Source organism: Rhagoletis zephyria, unplaced genomic scaffold, assembly GCF_001687245.7.
Source record: "Rhagoletis zephyria isolate East Lansing unplaced genomic scaffold, Rhagoletis_zephyria_1.1 Rzeph_scaffold_00179, whole genome shotgun sequence".
In the NCBI taxonomy this organism is placed as follows: domain Eukaryota; kingdom Metazoa; phylum Arthropoda; class Insecta; order Diptera; family Tephritidae; genus Rhagoletis; species Rhagoletis zephyria.
The window spans coordinates 342,863-358,434 of record NW_016157263.1 but is presented as its reverse complement, the minus strand read 5'-3'; the positions used below and the strand labels follow the sequence as shown (position 1 = coordinate 358,434).

At 38.4% G+C, this 15,572-nt stretch overlaps 1 protein-coding gene across 1 annotated transcript in view; it reads left to right on the top strand.

Annotated features, from left to right (window-relative positions):
* RyR (Ryanodine receptor) overlaps positions 1 to 15,572 on the top strand; it is a 407,955-nt gene that overhangs the window by 60,851 nt on the left and 331,532 nt on the right. Inside the window, exon 7 of the mRNA XM_017608916.1 lies at positions 6,567 to 7,170. Within this exon, the coding sequence (XP_017464405.1) occupies positions 6,567 to 7,170 (604 nt within the window). The remainder of the gene's footprint in view (positions 1 to 6,566; positions 7,171 to 15,572) is intronic.

Below are 15,572 nucleotides of genomic sequence, written 5' to 3'. Positions count from 1 at the left end.
CGGAAAGGATAGCAGAAGAATTTTCTTTAACTTGGTCACAGTATTCCCACTCTTCTAACATTCACTCCAACTTTAACACCCTTAAAACCACATTATTACGGACATTTATGACAACTCCTCCCCTCTCCTGATGCCCTAGCAATAAAAGTACCCATTTCATTAGATGAATTTGAATCCACAATCTCCCGTATGTCCGGAAAATCTCCAGGCGAAGCCAAAATATCCTACCCCATCCTCAAAAACCGTCCCAGTGACCTCAAAATTCGTTTAACTTCCTTGTACAATAATATATTCAATACCGGTACATTTCCAGAAGAATGGAAAATCTCCTCTATCCTTCCTATCCCTAAGCCAAACAAACTACCCTCACTCATACCCAGTTATAGACCAATATCCCTTCTTCCGTGTATGTCAGAAATCTTAAAAACAATTATTGCTACTCGTATTATGTGGTTTGGCAAAGCAAACAGTTTTCTATCCCCACATCAGTTTGGGTTTCAAAAGGGTTTAGGGGTAACTGAACCTTTAATATTCTTCGAGCATTTTGCATCCACCGCGTTGGCATCAGAAAATCATGTTTCGGTCTTGAGCTTAGATTTCGAGAAGGCTTTTGACAGAATTGGGGTGCACCTAGTGCTTAGAGAACTGAAAAAATGGAGAATCGGCAACAAGGTTTATAATATTGTAAAATCTTTTTTAACAAACCGCAAGTTCGTTACGCGAGTTAACAACCACAAATCAAGTATTTATAATCTTTTCAACGGAATACCACAAGGCTCTCCACTCTCTGTCACCTTGTTTATAATTGCATTCAACGAACTAAGCTCAATACTAAAAACCTTTAACCATGTGGAACATGTTATGTATGCAGACGACGTTCTTATTTTTTTCAAAAATGAAAGACTTGACACAAATACGAAATACCTTCCTTCTCATCTTCAATAAAATATCCAATTGGGCGCACAAGTCCGGTGCTAACATTTCTATAAGGAAATGCTCAACCTTCCACTTATGTATGCACGAAGCATAACTGTTCCTTGCCCTCCCTTTCCCTACATAACACACCCATTCCCCATTCAGATACCTTGAAAATACTAGGTATAATATTTGATAAGCGACTTAGCTTTAAGCATCATTGTCAATACGTTAGAGCAAGCTTATTCTCTAGGCTAAATATAATTAAATATTTGTCATCGAAACATTGCTTTGTACACCCTAACACGCTTACTAATATTACTAAAGCATTAATAATATCAAAAATAGAGTAAGGACTCTCAATATATGGAAATTGTTCAAAAACACATATAAAACTTATGTACGCACCATACCATACGGCGGCGAGAAGAAGTATACGAGCATTCCCAACATCCCCAGTTCGAGTAGTTTTAGTGGAGGCCTGATTATCTGACATAACGCACCGAGCCAAACATTGCACCATGATGTTGATTCCAAAGTTGCTGTACTGCAGGAATAAGTTGTTATTTGACAAAATTAGCTCAACAACACCACATTGAAACAGAAAAGCTCAGTCTACATTGTCACGCTGCCTTTTCCTAATCAATGAGCTACATTTAACATTAAAGCCCACACTAGTTTAAACTCCAGCGCATCCACCATTTTTGATCCCAAAACTCTCTATTATAAATGAACTACACAAGTATCCCAAAAACTGCACCAGTACAGATTTTTTAACGAATCTTTAAAACCATTTGAGAGCTGGGATATTTTATTTACGGATGGATCAAAAACTAACACCAACACTACGTTTGCTGTGACAAACAAATCTGGTGTCACCATCTCCGTCGGTGCCTTGCCCCCTACTGTCCAGCATTTACAGCTGAAGTAGCTGCTCTGCTTGAAGCGGTATTATATGCCTCTCATATAAAAGGAGCGCACGTGATATGCACTGATAGCAGATCTAAAATCGATGCTATACTAAGACCTAAAAACGACTCTCCCTTGTTAGAAAAAATCCGTGAAATACTTTTACTACACAATAACTTTATTAAAAATATGTGGCTACCAGGACACGCGGGAATATTTGGGAATGAGGCTGCGGACAAAAGGGCAAAGGAGGCGGGGACAGAACCGCTACATCTTTTCAATTATGTCACAGAGAAGGACATATGCAAACTCTGCAAAAATACTAAGCACAAAGAATGGACTACGGAATGCGCAAATTTCCAACACAATTATAAAATATTTAACCCTGCCGGTGAGCGTACTGTCTACCCTACCGATGTGGCTAGCAGTTCCACTAAACACTTTACTCGCCTCAGAATTGTACACACAAGCGCAACCCACGCTCATCTTCTTACTGGAACAAGCGCACAACCTTGCCCTCTCTGTGGATTCAACAAATTAACAATATCTCACCTTATTGATAACTGCCGAGAACTACAGCACAACCGATCCTCTATTTTCGCCGACTCTAAACCCTCCACCCATCTTAAGATTGCTAACTCCACTAACATTAATTTAATTTCTAGATTCGTTGGTATCTCCAAACTTAGTATCTGAATAATGAAGTAATCTACTCCTAGTTATTGCTGAAATATAAGCATACTATCGATTTAAGGTATATCTACTTTTATGATGTATTTAAGCCGAAGGCCCTGGCAGCCAGTGCTTTACATGTAATTGTAGCAATTATTTAAAATTGTTTCTCTTGTAAATAAATGAATAAAATACATATGTCTATATACATACATATATTCATGTATGTTCATCAGCTATCAACGGTCCAAGTTAAAATGCTTTCAGTATTTTTTTTAGAATTTTCGCCTTTATTATACGGGACAGTCCTCTTTTTTGACCAATTGTCCTGGCAACTAATTTATTTTATACGGGACGCCAATTGTCCTGTATTTCTTTTAATGTCCTGTATTTGTCCCGTATTCGGGGTTCGGTATTTCGACGCCTTCAAATCTCAATAAAATTGCATGTCTATGAGCCAGTTTTAAATGATGTTGGAACATGATCATAACTTTCTCCATAAACAGTTATTATTTTCTAATCTGAATGCCTGTGCTTCGAATGGAGGAACATATACAGTAATCAAAATAAAAATTATGATTCTAGATTTTAGCAAGGTTCGGCTATTTTCTTTTGTTTATTTAATATTTATTATTATTTTTAAGTAAAGCTCTTTTCCTAACAAAAACCATATATATCAAAATTTCCGACTTTGCCCAAAAACTATGAGAATTAATTCTGCAAACTTTTCAATCAGAACCCTTAGAAAAAAAAAATGTGTTGCAGTCTTGTAGCCCATTAAAATTGAGTATAATAAAGTGCAAGTGCAACGTGCTGCTCATTTGCTTCCCGATCAACAAATTGTCGAACATACTAACATATGAAAAAAGTGCGTAGCACCGTCGACAAAAAAAAATTGCCAAAAAGTAACGGTAAGTCCTAGTTTCCTAGAACTTGCACTTTATCGTACTAAAATTTAACGAAACTTTTGTAAAAAATTTTGCGGGGTAAAATTCGCCAGAAAGACTTCATACAAATTTGTGATGTTACTTTAGGGATGCTGTTTCAGGGCTAATACATAAATCTAAAATCATTTAAGAAGGTGGGGCTAAAAGTAGCTTCATACACGTGGGCACAGTAGAGCTCCTCTATTGATGACTATTGTTTACGAATATAAAAATGTACTAAATGAAAAGCGTTTTCAGGAGATCGGTACTTTTGTAATGAAACTTTTAATATTGCCTTTCAGTAATGCGGAAGTAGAACGCGTATTTAATGCCATGAATTGGTTAAAATCTAAGCTAAGAAATAGAATGCAGGCAAATACAATGAGCTCACTTCTATACAGGGTGTCCCAGAAGTAACGTGCCAAACTTTAGGGCAAGGTAGGTGGGGGGTGAGCTCACTGATAAACAAAAAATTTTCAGGTAAAAGTGTCACCGTTTTTGAAATATTTACATTTTTTCGAATTTAAAAAAAATCGTGCCTTTTCATGTGTTTTCTTTAACTGCAACTACAAACCGGGCAATACTTAGTAAATTTTTTATGTAAAATACTTCCAGATAGTTGCCTCTCCATACTCAAATGCAATGTAGTTAAAATATATTAAGGAACCATCATAAAATTAGGACTATTTCTGGATTTTTAACTTTTTGATATTTTCTTCCCCAACTTTGACTATCTCGGGTGAAAAAAAAATTTACTGAGCTATAACTTTACATTACATAAAAAAATTGCTCATTTAATAAAGATTTCAGAAAGGTGCCACACTTACTGTTTTGAATAGAAAAAAAAAGTTATAGCCGCTTTTGTGGGTAAAGGACTGAGACACGCTAGAATGTATTTAATAGATTTAAATTGAATTTGCTCTTGTTACCGTCAAATGACATGCTAAATAGTACAAAGGTACATTATTACCTGCTCCTGACATTATTTTGTGTTACTTACCGGAATTCGGACTAGAGTCTATAACAAGGGCTATATCTATCAATATTTTTTGTGAAGGATGGGTTCACGTGAAATAAGATATACATGAGTTGTTTGAAGAAAAATTTATTCATTTATTGATAAAATATGCTCAAATTGGCGACCTTCTACTCTAATACAAGCTCGGCACCTTTTAAGAAAAGACGCTTTTAGAGATCTTAAACTCAATTGGGCTATCTCAGCAGCAGCTCCATTTATTTGTTCCCGCAAATGCTCTTCGTTTTGAATTGTTTTTGAATAAATTTTGTCCTTAAGACAGCCCCAGTAGAAAAAATCTAATGGATTCAGGTCTGGCGATCTAGCGGGCCACGTGATTGGCGAAGTGTTGCGGAGATTTTGAATTACCAAATGATCTCTTTAAAATGTGATAACTATGTATGCAGGCATAAAGCTAAAAAAAGTGACAAGAATCTGTGAAAATAGCTGAAATAATATGAAATCAAAATTTGGCATTTTTTTTGACATTAGAAAATATTTTTTTGCATTTTCTGGCATTATTTAAAAAGGGATGTCTGGATTGTCACTTCGACCTTGTTGAATATGCCTTGATGACTACATACATCAGGTGACTTCCCTTCATTATATATTTTATGCTTTTACCCGCGGGTTTCACCCGACGTCAGAAGGATACAAAATTCCACGCCTATGTTAAGTGTTACGCCCCCTTTTACAAACTCATTTATATCTAACTTACTGTAAGCACCTACCATAGATATGTCTGCATACCAAATGTCTAGTTTATGTGACTTATGGTTCCGAAGTTATGACTCACTAAAAATTCCATGCCTATGTTATGTGCCACACCCCTTTTGCAAACTCATTTTTATATACCTTATTATAAGCATCTACCATAGATATGTTTGCATACCAAAATTCAAGTTCATGTGACTTACAATTCCGAAGTTAGAGCTGATTAAATAATTCACACCTATGGGAAGTGCCACGCCCCCTTTTCCAATACCGGCAATTTTTTCCGATAAGTATGGAATTAATTTTATTTATCTCGACACCAATTTCTAGTACTCTACCACAAATATTTTAAGAGATATACAACATGAAAATTTTAGTTAGTATGGGAGGTGCCACGCCCCCTTTTCCAGTACTCCCGATTTTCCTCTATGCCTATAACCTTCCCGAGGTAAAAACAAATAAGTGTTCAAAGTTTAGTGCGATTCCGTGTCGCGGTTCAGCAGTTATAAGGTAATAAACAAACAGACATTCACATCTACATATATATATAGATATTGAAATAAAGATTTTAAATCGTGATGTAATAAATGACTTGTTTCTGTGTATGGGTATAGTCCTCATAAGCTTTTAAGGGTTTCCACTTTACTTTTTACTTTGCAAAATTAGGACTAAATTTCAATCAACCGCCAACATCGGTATGACACCATTACAGACGAAAAGGTTAAGCTGACTTATTGCCGTGCCTCTACACTTTTTTAGCTATACTTTTAATTTATATTTAACAACACTGTGGCTACATAAAGAGTAATAAAAACAATATATAAATTCAATAAATTAAAAAGAGCGAGAAAGCTGGTTCCTTTTTTGGATCGGAAACATACTAGATCGAAATACTGTAAAAGGGTAACTTTTGCGAAAAATGGTTTTGACCAAGTTAGTAGCTTAAGACATTGCCCGCATTCAGCCCCTTTTTTGCGTAGGACTAACGGTTTTCGAGGAAGTTCTATGCAAAAAGTTGTCACCTAATCTTTAAAGTGCCGAACGAGACACTTTGGTTAAAGAACTTTATGCGCATTACATTACATAGCAGGATATACAAAAAGTGAAAACAGTTTCTCATAAATATATAATCACCGTTCGAAGTCGGCGTAAAACTGTAGGCCCCGCCACTTGGTGTGATAACACGCCACAAATCGGAGGAGAAGCTTGGCCAAACACTAACATATGTGCAAGCACCAATCTGTTATTTTTATATGTATACGTATTTGAAAGTCTGCGTTCCACGAATATGTTTTTCCCCAAAGTAAAAATATTTTGGGATTCACAAAACCTTATCAAATGATCATCAAACATATCACTAGTTAAATTTTTGTTTTGGAACTAATATTTTTCATTTCTTTCTTGCTCCCTTATAGGACTATTATAGCCTTAGGTTACTATATTACTATGGATAAACCTCCTGCCCGGATTCGTCCTATTCGTTTGCCAAATGAGATCTTTATGCAAGCTAATGGATATAAGCCCGCACCTCTAGATCTTAGTGCAGTTACATTATCTCCTAAACTGGAGGAATTAGTAGATCAGTTGGCTGAAAACACACACAATCTCTGGGCTCGTGAGCGCATTCAACAAGGCTGGACTTATGGGCTAAATGAAGACTCCGAAAACCATAGAAGTCCACACTTAGTTCCCTACTCAAAAGTCGATGAAGCAATTAAAAAAGCAAATCGAGATACAGCTTCAGAAACAGTGCGGACGCTCTTAGTTTATGGATATGTATTGGATCCTCCCACAGGTGAAGGTAATGAAGCCTTATTAGCTGAAGCACAACGGCTGAAATTCGCTGCATTCCGCACTTATCGGGTTGAACGAAATTATGCCGTAACTAGTGGCAAATGGTACTTTGAGTTCGAAGTTCTCACAGCTGGACCGATGCGTGTGGGGTGGGCTAGGGCGGATTGCCATCCTGGAACCATGTTAGGCAGCGACGATTCTAGTTGGGCGTTTGACGGGCATAACGTAAGTATTTTTTAAACTTAACGATGGCGTACAATATTGAATATTAATTTTAGGTTGGCAAAGTTCATAAAAACTTACTAATATACTATGTACTTAAGTATATACAAAGATGTTTGTGAATTTTTGAAAAACTAAATGTATTTTGCACACACAAGCTACTAAAAAAGAGTATAGAGAACTTTTGATGTCTTCTCTGAGCACTTTTGTGCACAAGAGTATTACAACTTTGTTCGTAACAGCCTAAAGGAATCGAGATAGATATAAACATACATATAGGTTAGGTTAGGTTATTCTGCCTGGCCGACCGCCCCACATAGATCAATAGGTAAAGCCATATGGAGATAGAGGTTGTGTTTTATGGTCTCCTTTATTCCCGTACCCATGCATTTCCTGCGACCCCCATTTTGCTTGCGTGCACTGCCAACATGTTATGTCCTGTTAGGACACCTATCATAGTTCTGCAGTCTCAGTGCCAGCGGTAGTATAAGCCGGGTTTGTATCCCGTTTTGTAGTCTGCAAATTGGTACGAATGTTACGAATACCACTGTAAATGGAATGTGAAAAGTCCTTGTCGATCTCAGATCTACANTTTAAAATTTTTTATTTAACAATAAACAAAAAGTGCAATTTTTTTTAAATTTAATTTCTCAAAAAGTGTATTCTTTTTTCTCTCAAACTTTTTTACCGGGAAAGAGACACTTTCAACTACAATCAACCCAAATCTCTAATAGCAAAGATTTTTTTTCTGAGTTATGATTTTTTATAGAAAATATACGTTTTTGTGGTACATACTACAATATTCTTATATTGTTTAACTAAATGGAACATATGTATGCAATATATCAGCAAAAAGTACAGCCGTGATCATTTTTTGTGTAACAAATAGATATTAGAACACACTTTCCACCATACAGTTTCGATTATAAAAAGCGGGAAAATGTGATTTTGTGTTGTGTTGTATTGTGGAAAATGGGCGTAGCTGCGCCCACTTATGGTTACATGTGTATATCTTGGTAACCGCTGCACCAATTTCTTCCAAACTTGGCACAGTTGTTAGCCTTGCTATAGCATACCAAATGGCCGAAAACTTCTAAAATCAGACAATAACGACGCCCACATACCATATAACGGTAATTTGGGGAAATACGAAATCTTCGATAAATCAGTAAATACTAAAGCTAAAATATTCAAAATTTGTCTGGCAACAATTCTTTACCAAAAAATGCGTTTATAATGAAAATTGGGAAAATGGGCGTGGCACCGCCCACTTATGATGACACATATGTATGTATCTCGGTAACCGTTCTACCAATTTGTACCAAGCTCGGTATGGTTATTGTGCTTGCCACATAAAAGCAAAACGTTGAGGATTATTGAAATCGGACTAAAATTGACGACGCTTTTCATATAACTGTAAATTTCAGAAATACTTGAAACTTAAATATTTCGAAATTTAAGGACGCTAATTTACTCAAAATTGATACACCACGGCTTACCATGTAGCGGTAGCTTTCGGAAAGATGAAAATCATATATTTAATACTTGCGCCGGGTAATTTATGTTCGGCTCCGCCCGAACTTAGACTTTCTTACTTGTTTTGAAGTAAATTTTTTAACAGGTTGTAGTATAAAAGATTCAGTATATATGAGAGTGCCATGCCCCCATTTTTTCCATTAGTATAATATTGATTTCCTGTATCCCCCAACCAATTTCCAGTGCCCTACCACAAATACTTCCAGAGCTATGCAGTATGAAAAAATCTGTTTGTGTGGGAGGTGCCACATTGGGCAAGGGGGCCCAATTAGGGAAGCCAACTCGTGGGGAGTTCCCCGATTTGCGGAGAATTTTGGTTTGCGTGGGGAATCGGGAAATGGACCGTTTTTTGTGCGGAATTTCAGTTTACGTGGGAAATCGGGGGAGGAACTGTTGTTTTAAGAAGAATTAGGTGTTACCCAATGCAACTAAAAGTACTGATTATACAAACCTGAGTTATTAAATATCCAAGTCAGCAAGAAATAAGGAACAATGGCAGCACTATTTACAAATTGTCAATTGAAGTTTCTATTTTTACCGCCATCAGCTGTGATTTTTTTCTTTTCGTTAAATAACTATTAAACAATAGCAAATCGCAATCATATATACAAAATTTTCCATTCATTATAAGCCAAAAACTACAACTCGTTCTGTTCTAGTCAAGGCGAATTTATATAAGGTGGTAATCGGTTCAACAAATAAACAGTTACTTGTATTTTGTTTTTTCTTTTAGCGGGCCATTGTCAAATTTCAGCAATTCTTCCACAAAGGAAAAAGGGCGACAGAAAATACAAACACTCTCACGCTTTCACTCACTCACTAGCGAAATCACAACAAACAACTTATATAAATTCGTCTTGGTTCTAGTACATATAATAAAGATTAAAATTGCCAAAAAATTACCGTTGATTTTTTAGAATATTCTTTGTCGTATTTGCTTTCATATAACGAATAAACTAATTCACTTGAAACGTTTAGTTTATTACACTAGAAATGTGTGGGCTACCAAATTGCATACCCAAAATCTTTCTAGAAAATTTAATTAAAATTTTTCAAATTTTAGCGAAAGTTTGTTAATTTTTTTTTTAAATATTGCACAAATTTTGAAACTTGAATACGATTTTTATTAAAGAATTAACTATATATTAATCAAAAAATAACTCAAATAAAAAATTTGGTGCGACTAAAAGTTTTTCGACCACTGTATGTATGTAAACATTATATGTACATTTTTTATTATTTTTTTGTTAACTAGCTTTTTGAATACATAGTGGAATTATGTACATCAGCCTCATCGCATGTTGTCATTATCCATGCTTCGCCATAAACCAGCACGGGCATGATGAGTGACTTATAGAGTGTGGTTTTCGTACGTCGAGAGAGTAATTGCCTGCCAGTCCAAAGTAGCACTTGTTGGCAAGAGCGATACTGCGTTGGATTTCCATGCTGACATTATTATCGGTGTTAATGCTGGTTCCCAAGTAAACGAAATTCTCAACTTTCTCGAAATTATAGCTGTTAAAAGTGATGTGGGTGCCAAAGCGCGAATGTGCTGACGTTTTGTCCTCGTTTACCACCAGACGCATTCGCTTTGCTTAGTTATCCAACTTGGAAAAGGCAGAACAGACTTCGCGGTTTTTGTTACCGATGATATCGATTTCAACGGCATAAGCCAGCCATTGCACACTCTTGTAGTAAATTGTTCCTGAGCGGTTCAGTTCTGCAGTTCTTATTACCTTCTTCAACATCAGATTAAAGAAGTCACATGAAAGAGAGTCGCCCTGTCTGAAGCCCCGTTTGGTGGCGAACGGCTCGGAGAGGTCTTTTCCAATTCTGACGGAGCTGGTGGTATAGCTCAACGTCATTTTACACAGCCGTATCAGTTTAGCGGGGATGCCAAATTCAGACATAGCGGCGTATAGGCAACTCCTTTTAGTGCTGTCGAAAGCGGCTTTAAAATCTCGCGGGCCCTTTCCAAGATTTGGCGTATTGTAAATACCTGGTCTACGGTGGATTTCCCAGACCTAAATCAATACAGATAAGGCCGTCAGTTCATTGACGGTGGGCTTCAGTCCTTCACACAAAACCCTCGATAAGACCTTGTAACCTATGCTTAGAAGGCTGATCCCGCGGTAGTTGGCGCGAATGGCGGGTCGCCTTTCTTGTGGATTGGGCAGAGCCCACTTAAATTCCAGTCGTCGGGCAAGCGTTCATCTGACCATATTCTGCATAATAGTTGATGCATGCACCTTATCAACTCCTCGCCACCTCACGTGGATAGCTCAGCTGACAGGCTGTCAGCTCCACCAGATTTTTTGTTTTTCAGCCGCGGTATTGCTATTCGTACCTCGTCATGGTCAGGCGGAGGACCATCGACTGGTGGCTCGGGTTCTTCCTCTCCACAACTTTCCGTGCTGCTACCATTCAGTAGCGTGGGAAAGTTTTCCCTCCATAATCTAAGTACGCCATTGTTGTTCTTACAGGTGTACGGCCTGGTCTTGAAACCTTCCGTAAGTCGCCTAATTATCTGGTAAAATTTTCGGGCATTCTTCCTGTCGACCAGCATTTCTAGCTCTTCGCACGCACGTATTTCGGCCCCTCTCTTCTTATTGCGGCAAATACGTCTCGCTTCCCTCTTCAGATACCTATAGCGGTCCCACATAGCGCGTGTTGGGCCAGATCGCAGCGTGTCCCTGTAGGCGGCATCTTTTTTCTCTGCAGCTTCCTGACACTGCTCATCGTACCAGTTGTTCCTTCGGGCTCACTGAAATCCCACTACTTCTTCGGCGGCGGTACTTAGTGAGCGGGAAATGTGGTTCCGCTGGTCGTATATGTCGGCTTTTTGAAGAGTGCTCTCTGAGCGCAGGTGTGAGAGTCGAGTAGCGAATGCATTGGCTGTCTGTTGTGATTGCAGATTTTCGAGGTTAAGCTTTCCTTGCATATTTGGGCGCACAATTTTTGATGCACAGAGGAGCATGCCTTCCGTCTATCCCAACATGGTCGATTTGGTTTCTCGTTTTTCGATCCGGAGACAGCCACGTAGCTTGAAGAATCTTTTTGTGCTTGAACCAAGTACTGCATATTACTTAACACCTGCTAACGCGCTCATGGGAAACATTCCGTTCTCATGTGAAATGCTGACGCTATGTCTGCAAATATGCGCGTGACAAAAATGAAAACAACGGCAGTAACGGAGTAGCGATCCACCTGCAACTGCAGTCGCTGCAACCACAACAACAACGAAAGCACTAGCAATAGCGAATTGGCGATCCACCTAAAACTACAGTCGCNGTGAATAACAGTACTCGGCGACGGAGTCTCTCTCCTACCACAAATCCAACACCGAATTTGCGCTCCATTACATGGCAACTGTAGTACACGTCGCAAGATCCCAAGCATTGCTTGCCTTGCCCCGTCCAACGCATTTCTTCTATGGCGGTGATGTCAACTTTTGTTCTTACGAGGACAAAAACCAGCCGGGCAGAGGCACCTTCCCCATTGAGGGTCCGGACATTCCAGGTGCATGCCCTCAAATCGTAGTCCTTTAAACAATTGCCGAGGTCGTCATAATAAGGGGAGTCTCATCCGAGGCATTGTTTCGCTTCTTCACTGGAAGGGGTTTTTACGTGGCGGGTCCCAAACCCACCGCACAACCCATTGCTGGGAAGGGGGTTTCGCAACCAAATACACGATTATATAGCGAGCCGCTTGCTCCAAGAGAGATACCCGCTTGCAGTAGGTGCCTACTGGTGAACAGACGCTGCAGACTTCAGTGAGCCCTTAAACCGAATAAGTCGGAGTGGCCCCACCGAAGCTCCCTCTCTTTCTGCCGTGACCCAAGGCTCCACTCGGATTGGTTGCCGCATCTGGCACATGGGTTGCTCACGTTGCCCAGAGTGCGCAAACGAGGACGCAAGGTCGGGATTGAGTATAACCGTGCAAATGTAACTGCATACACAGCACAACGACTATATCCATTGCACTCGATTTTAGTTAGTTCAAATAACTGGCAAATTGTGCAAGTACCCAAAATGTCCCCATCTGAAAAGACTTCCCCATGTATACCAAAATAATCAGAACGAAAAGAGAAATCGAGAGAGCCTTGTCTGTCTGTCCGTCCGTCCGTCTGTGCACACAATACTTCGAGTAAACAATGAATTATCTTAAGCAAACTTGGTAATTGTATTTCATTTGGGCTAATGACCACGCCTTCCTGCAGAAATACATAGGCTGCCATGGTTTAGTAGCTGCTGAAGCTTATTCACACCAAATTAATATTTACAATGACATCTTGGCGGAAAATAGGAATATTACTCATCAATGAAGTCCATCATTGTCCCATTTAGCAAAGGAACGAAAGTAAACTTGCCTAGATGCACCTATGGATGCAAATAAAGCATCGATAAAAATCGGTTCAAAATTCGATGTTTCCAATCGATGTTTACAAGTTTCTCATATCGCTAAATTCACGATACATCGATTTCAGTTTCAACGATGTTATAAACATCGAAGGTTTATAAGAAATTATAGGAAGGGTACGGAAGGTTAACTAAATACAGGGAAATGCATCCATAGTTTTGTATTTCTCTCACTGTATTACAAAAGACTACATTGGTTGGCATTGAAAACGATTAAATTTCTCTTCTTTTCCCTAGGGCCTAATTATTTGTAAAACATCGGAAAATATCAATGTTTTTCTGTCGATGTATTTCAGCATCGATGTTGCTATCTCCGATATATCGAAACATCGATGTGCCTATGTTACTCCTAAAAATTTGTATCTGTAGACCCATCTTGGCAGGGACTGAAATTGAGTTCTCAGAAGAGCCAAAGTATCGAGGAGTAACTCTGGACAAAAGGCTCAATTGGAACTCACAGCTCCCGAATGTTACCAACAAGGCTAAAAAGGCATTTTATGACTGTCACATACTTCTTGGTAAGACGTGGGGAATATCACCCAAACTATCGTATTGATCTTTGAATGCAGTAGTAAAATCCGTTGTTACATATGCCGCACTGGGCTGTTGGCCAAAAGCTAAGCACGTAAACACGGGTGCATCTTGAGCAAAGTACACCGACTGGTCTGCGTGGCCATCACAGGAGTTATGCGCCCCTGTCCAACGGATGCTCTGTCATTACAGGCTTTCCTAGAACTGGCAAACTATCGATAGATACGACTTCCGATGGTTGCCGTCTGAAGATAGTACTATTGATGGTTGAACAACTATCGACAGATACCACCATTTCATCTTTGATTGATTTTATACATTACAAAGCGTTTTTCTTATGAATCCGGAACAGGGACTTTATTAGATGCGCCTCACGTCTTCTTGAAAATTAAATCAAATACACGGCAATTCGCAGCAAAAGTAGCACTTTCGATTCTTTTGAAGAAACGAATTCAAACACGGTTTGTTTGGCAGATATCAAACAAAGCAACGATGTATCACATCAACTGTTTGGCTTCTAAAGAGTAAAACACACCGCACACACGGTTTGTCAAACATGACGAAATTTCCCTTTAGCTCAAACCTGCTGTGTGTTGTTTGAAGGTTTGACAAGCTTTTGAGGGAAATTTGAACCAAAATCAAAATCGCTTCATTTGCATCAAATTTTTTACCGACTGAGGCATCCATATGGCCGTATGAGCTGGTGTTAAGATGGCAATTTGAAATTCAGTTGCAATTTTTTCTATACCTGTGCATAAAGTAAGAAGATACGCCCTCTTAAGGGCCTGTTTTTCATCTTTTGATATGCTTATAAATCTTATGAACTCTTGGTAAAGCCAGAATGTCAAAAAATTACCCCGTTAGACGAGCAACGATGCATTTAGTTATTGCAGTTGCAGTTGCATTATAGTAGATCCCACTTAATTTTGATGAGGGAAAGTAGCTGATTTGCTTCAGTTGTTGTAAGTGCCGATAGAACTCAGTTAACTGCAGCTAAAACTGTTTCAATGAAGTTCTGTACACACAGTGTCATTTACGATAAAATTGTAGGAATAAAAATAAATAATTAGTCACTTACACAGTGTTGCCAAGTTAAAAATTTTAAAAAGCACTAAAATGCGAAAAAACGCGTTTTTTCTCGAAAAAGCACCAAATTTTTATTAGAGTATTTAATGCACTTTATCAACATAAAAAAATTTATTGTAAGGATGCCGATTCAAATTAATGAAAATCAATGCTTCTTGCTCGACGATCGATTTCTTTTGGCATGATTGAAAATCTGTCACATATTTTGTTGGCAAGCATATGCTCTCTCGCTTATTATAGTCATTGTGCCATGATTTTGGTGCCCTTTTTGTAAAGTGGCTTACAACACTTACGATTGCTATAAAACTCAACGCACTACCACTAAACTCAAAAATTTTGGCGTTTTGAATACAGAAAGGCACTAAATTTAGTACGAAAAGCACCAAGTGTTACCAACAGTGCCTCTACGATTCAATTGTAAATAGGGCTCGATATTGCCTTGTGGTTTTTCAAACTTCGTATCCAAAGGTTTTTGTTGTTGTTGATTACGAATCTGAAGCCAGTTCTTAAAAATGCAAAATGGCGTACACATATTGCGGACGGGTTTAAAAAAATCAGATTTTTGTGAAATTTAATATCCATTAGTTTTCTAATCAGCCACTCAAAGAACTGATATCAGTTTTGTAATCAGCCACTTAAATATACAAATAGGCTTGCCATTGTCCGCCGAGAAAACAGTTTTTCCTAATTTAGATATTTCCCGGCCCAGGGATCTAAAAATATTCCTAATGATTAATCTAAACCTTTTCTCAGTGATGAGAGGTCTCGCATGGTGTCGGTTTTCATTTCATCAAATTTCAAATCTCCCTGTACCGCTGAAAAGGTTCTAACTTT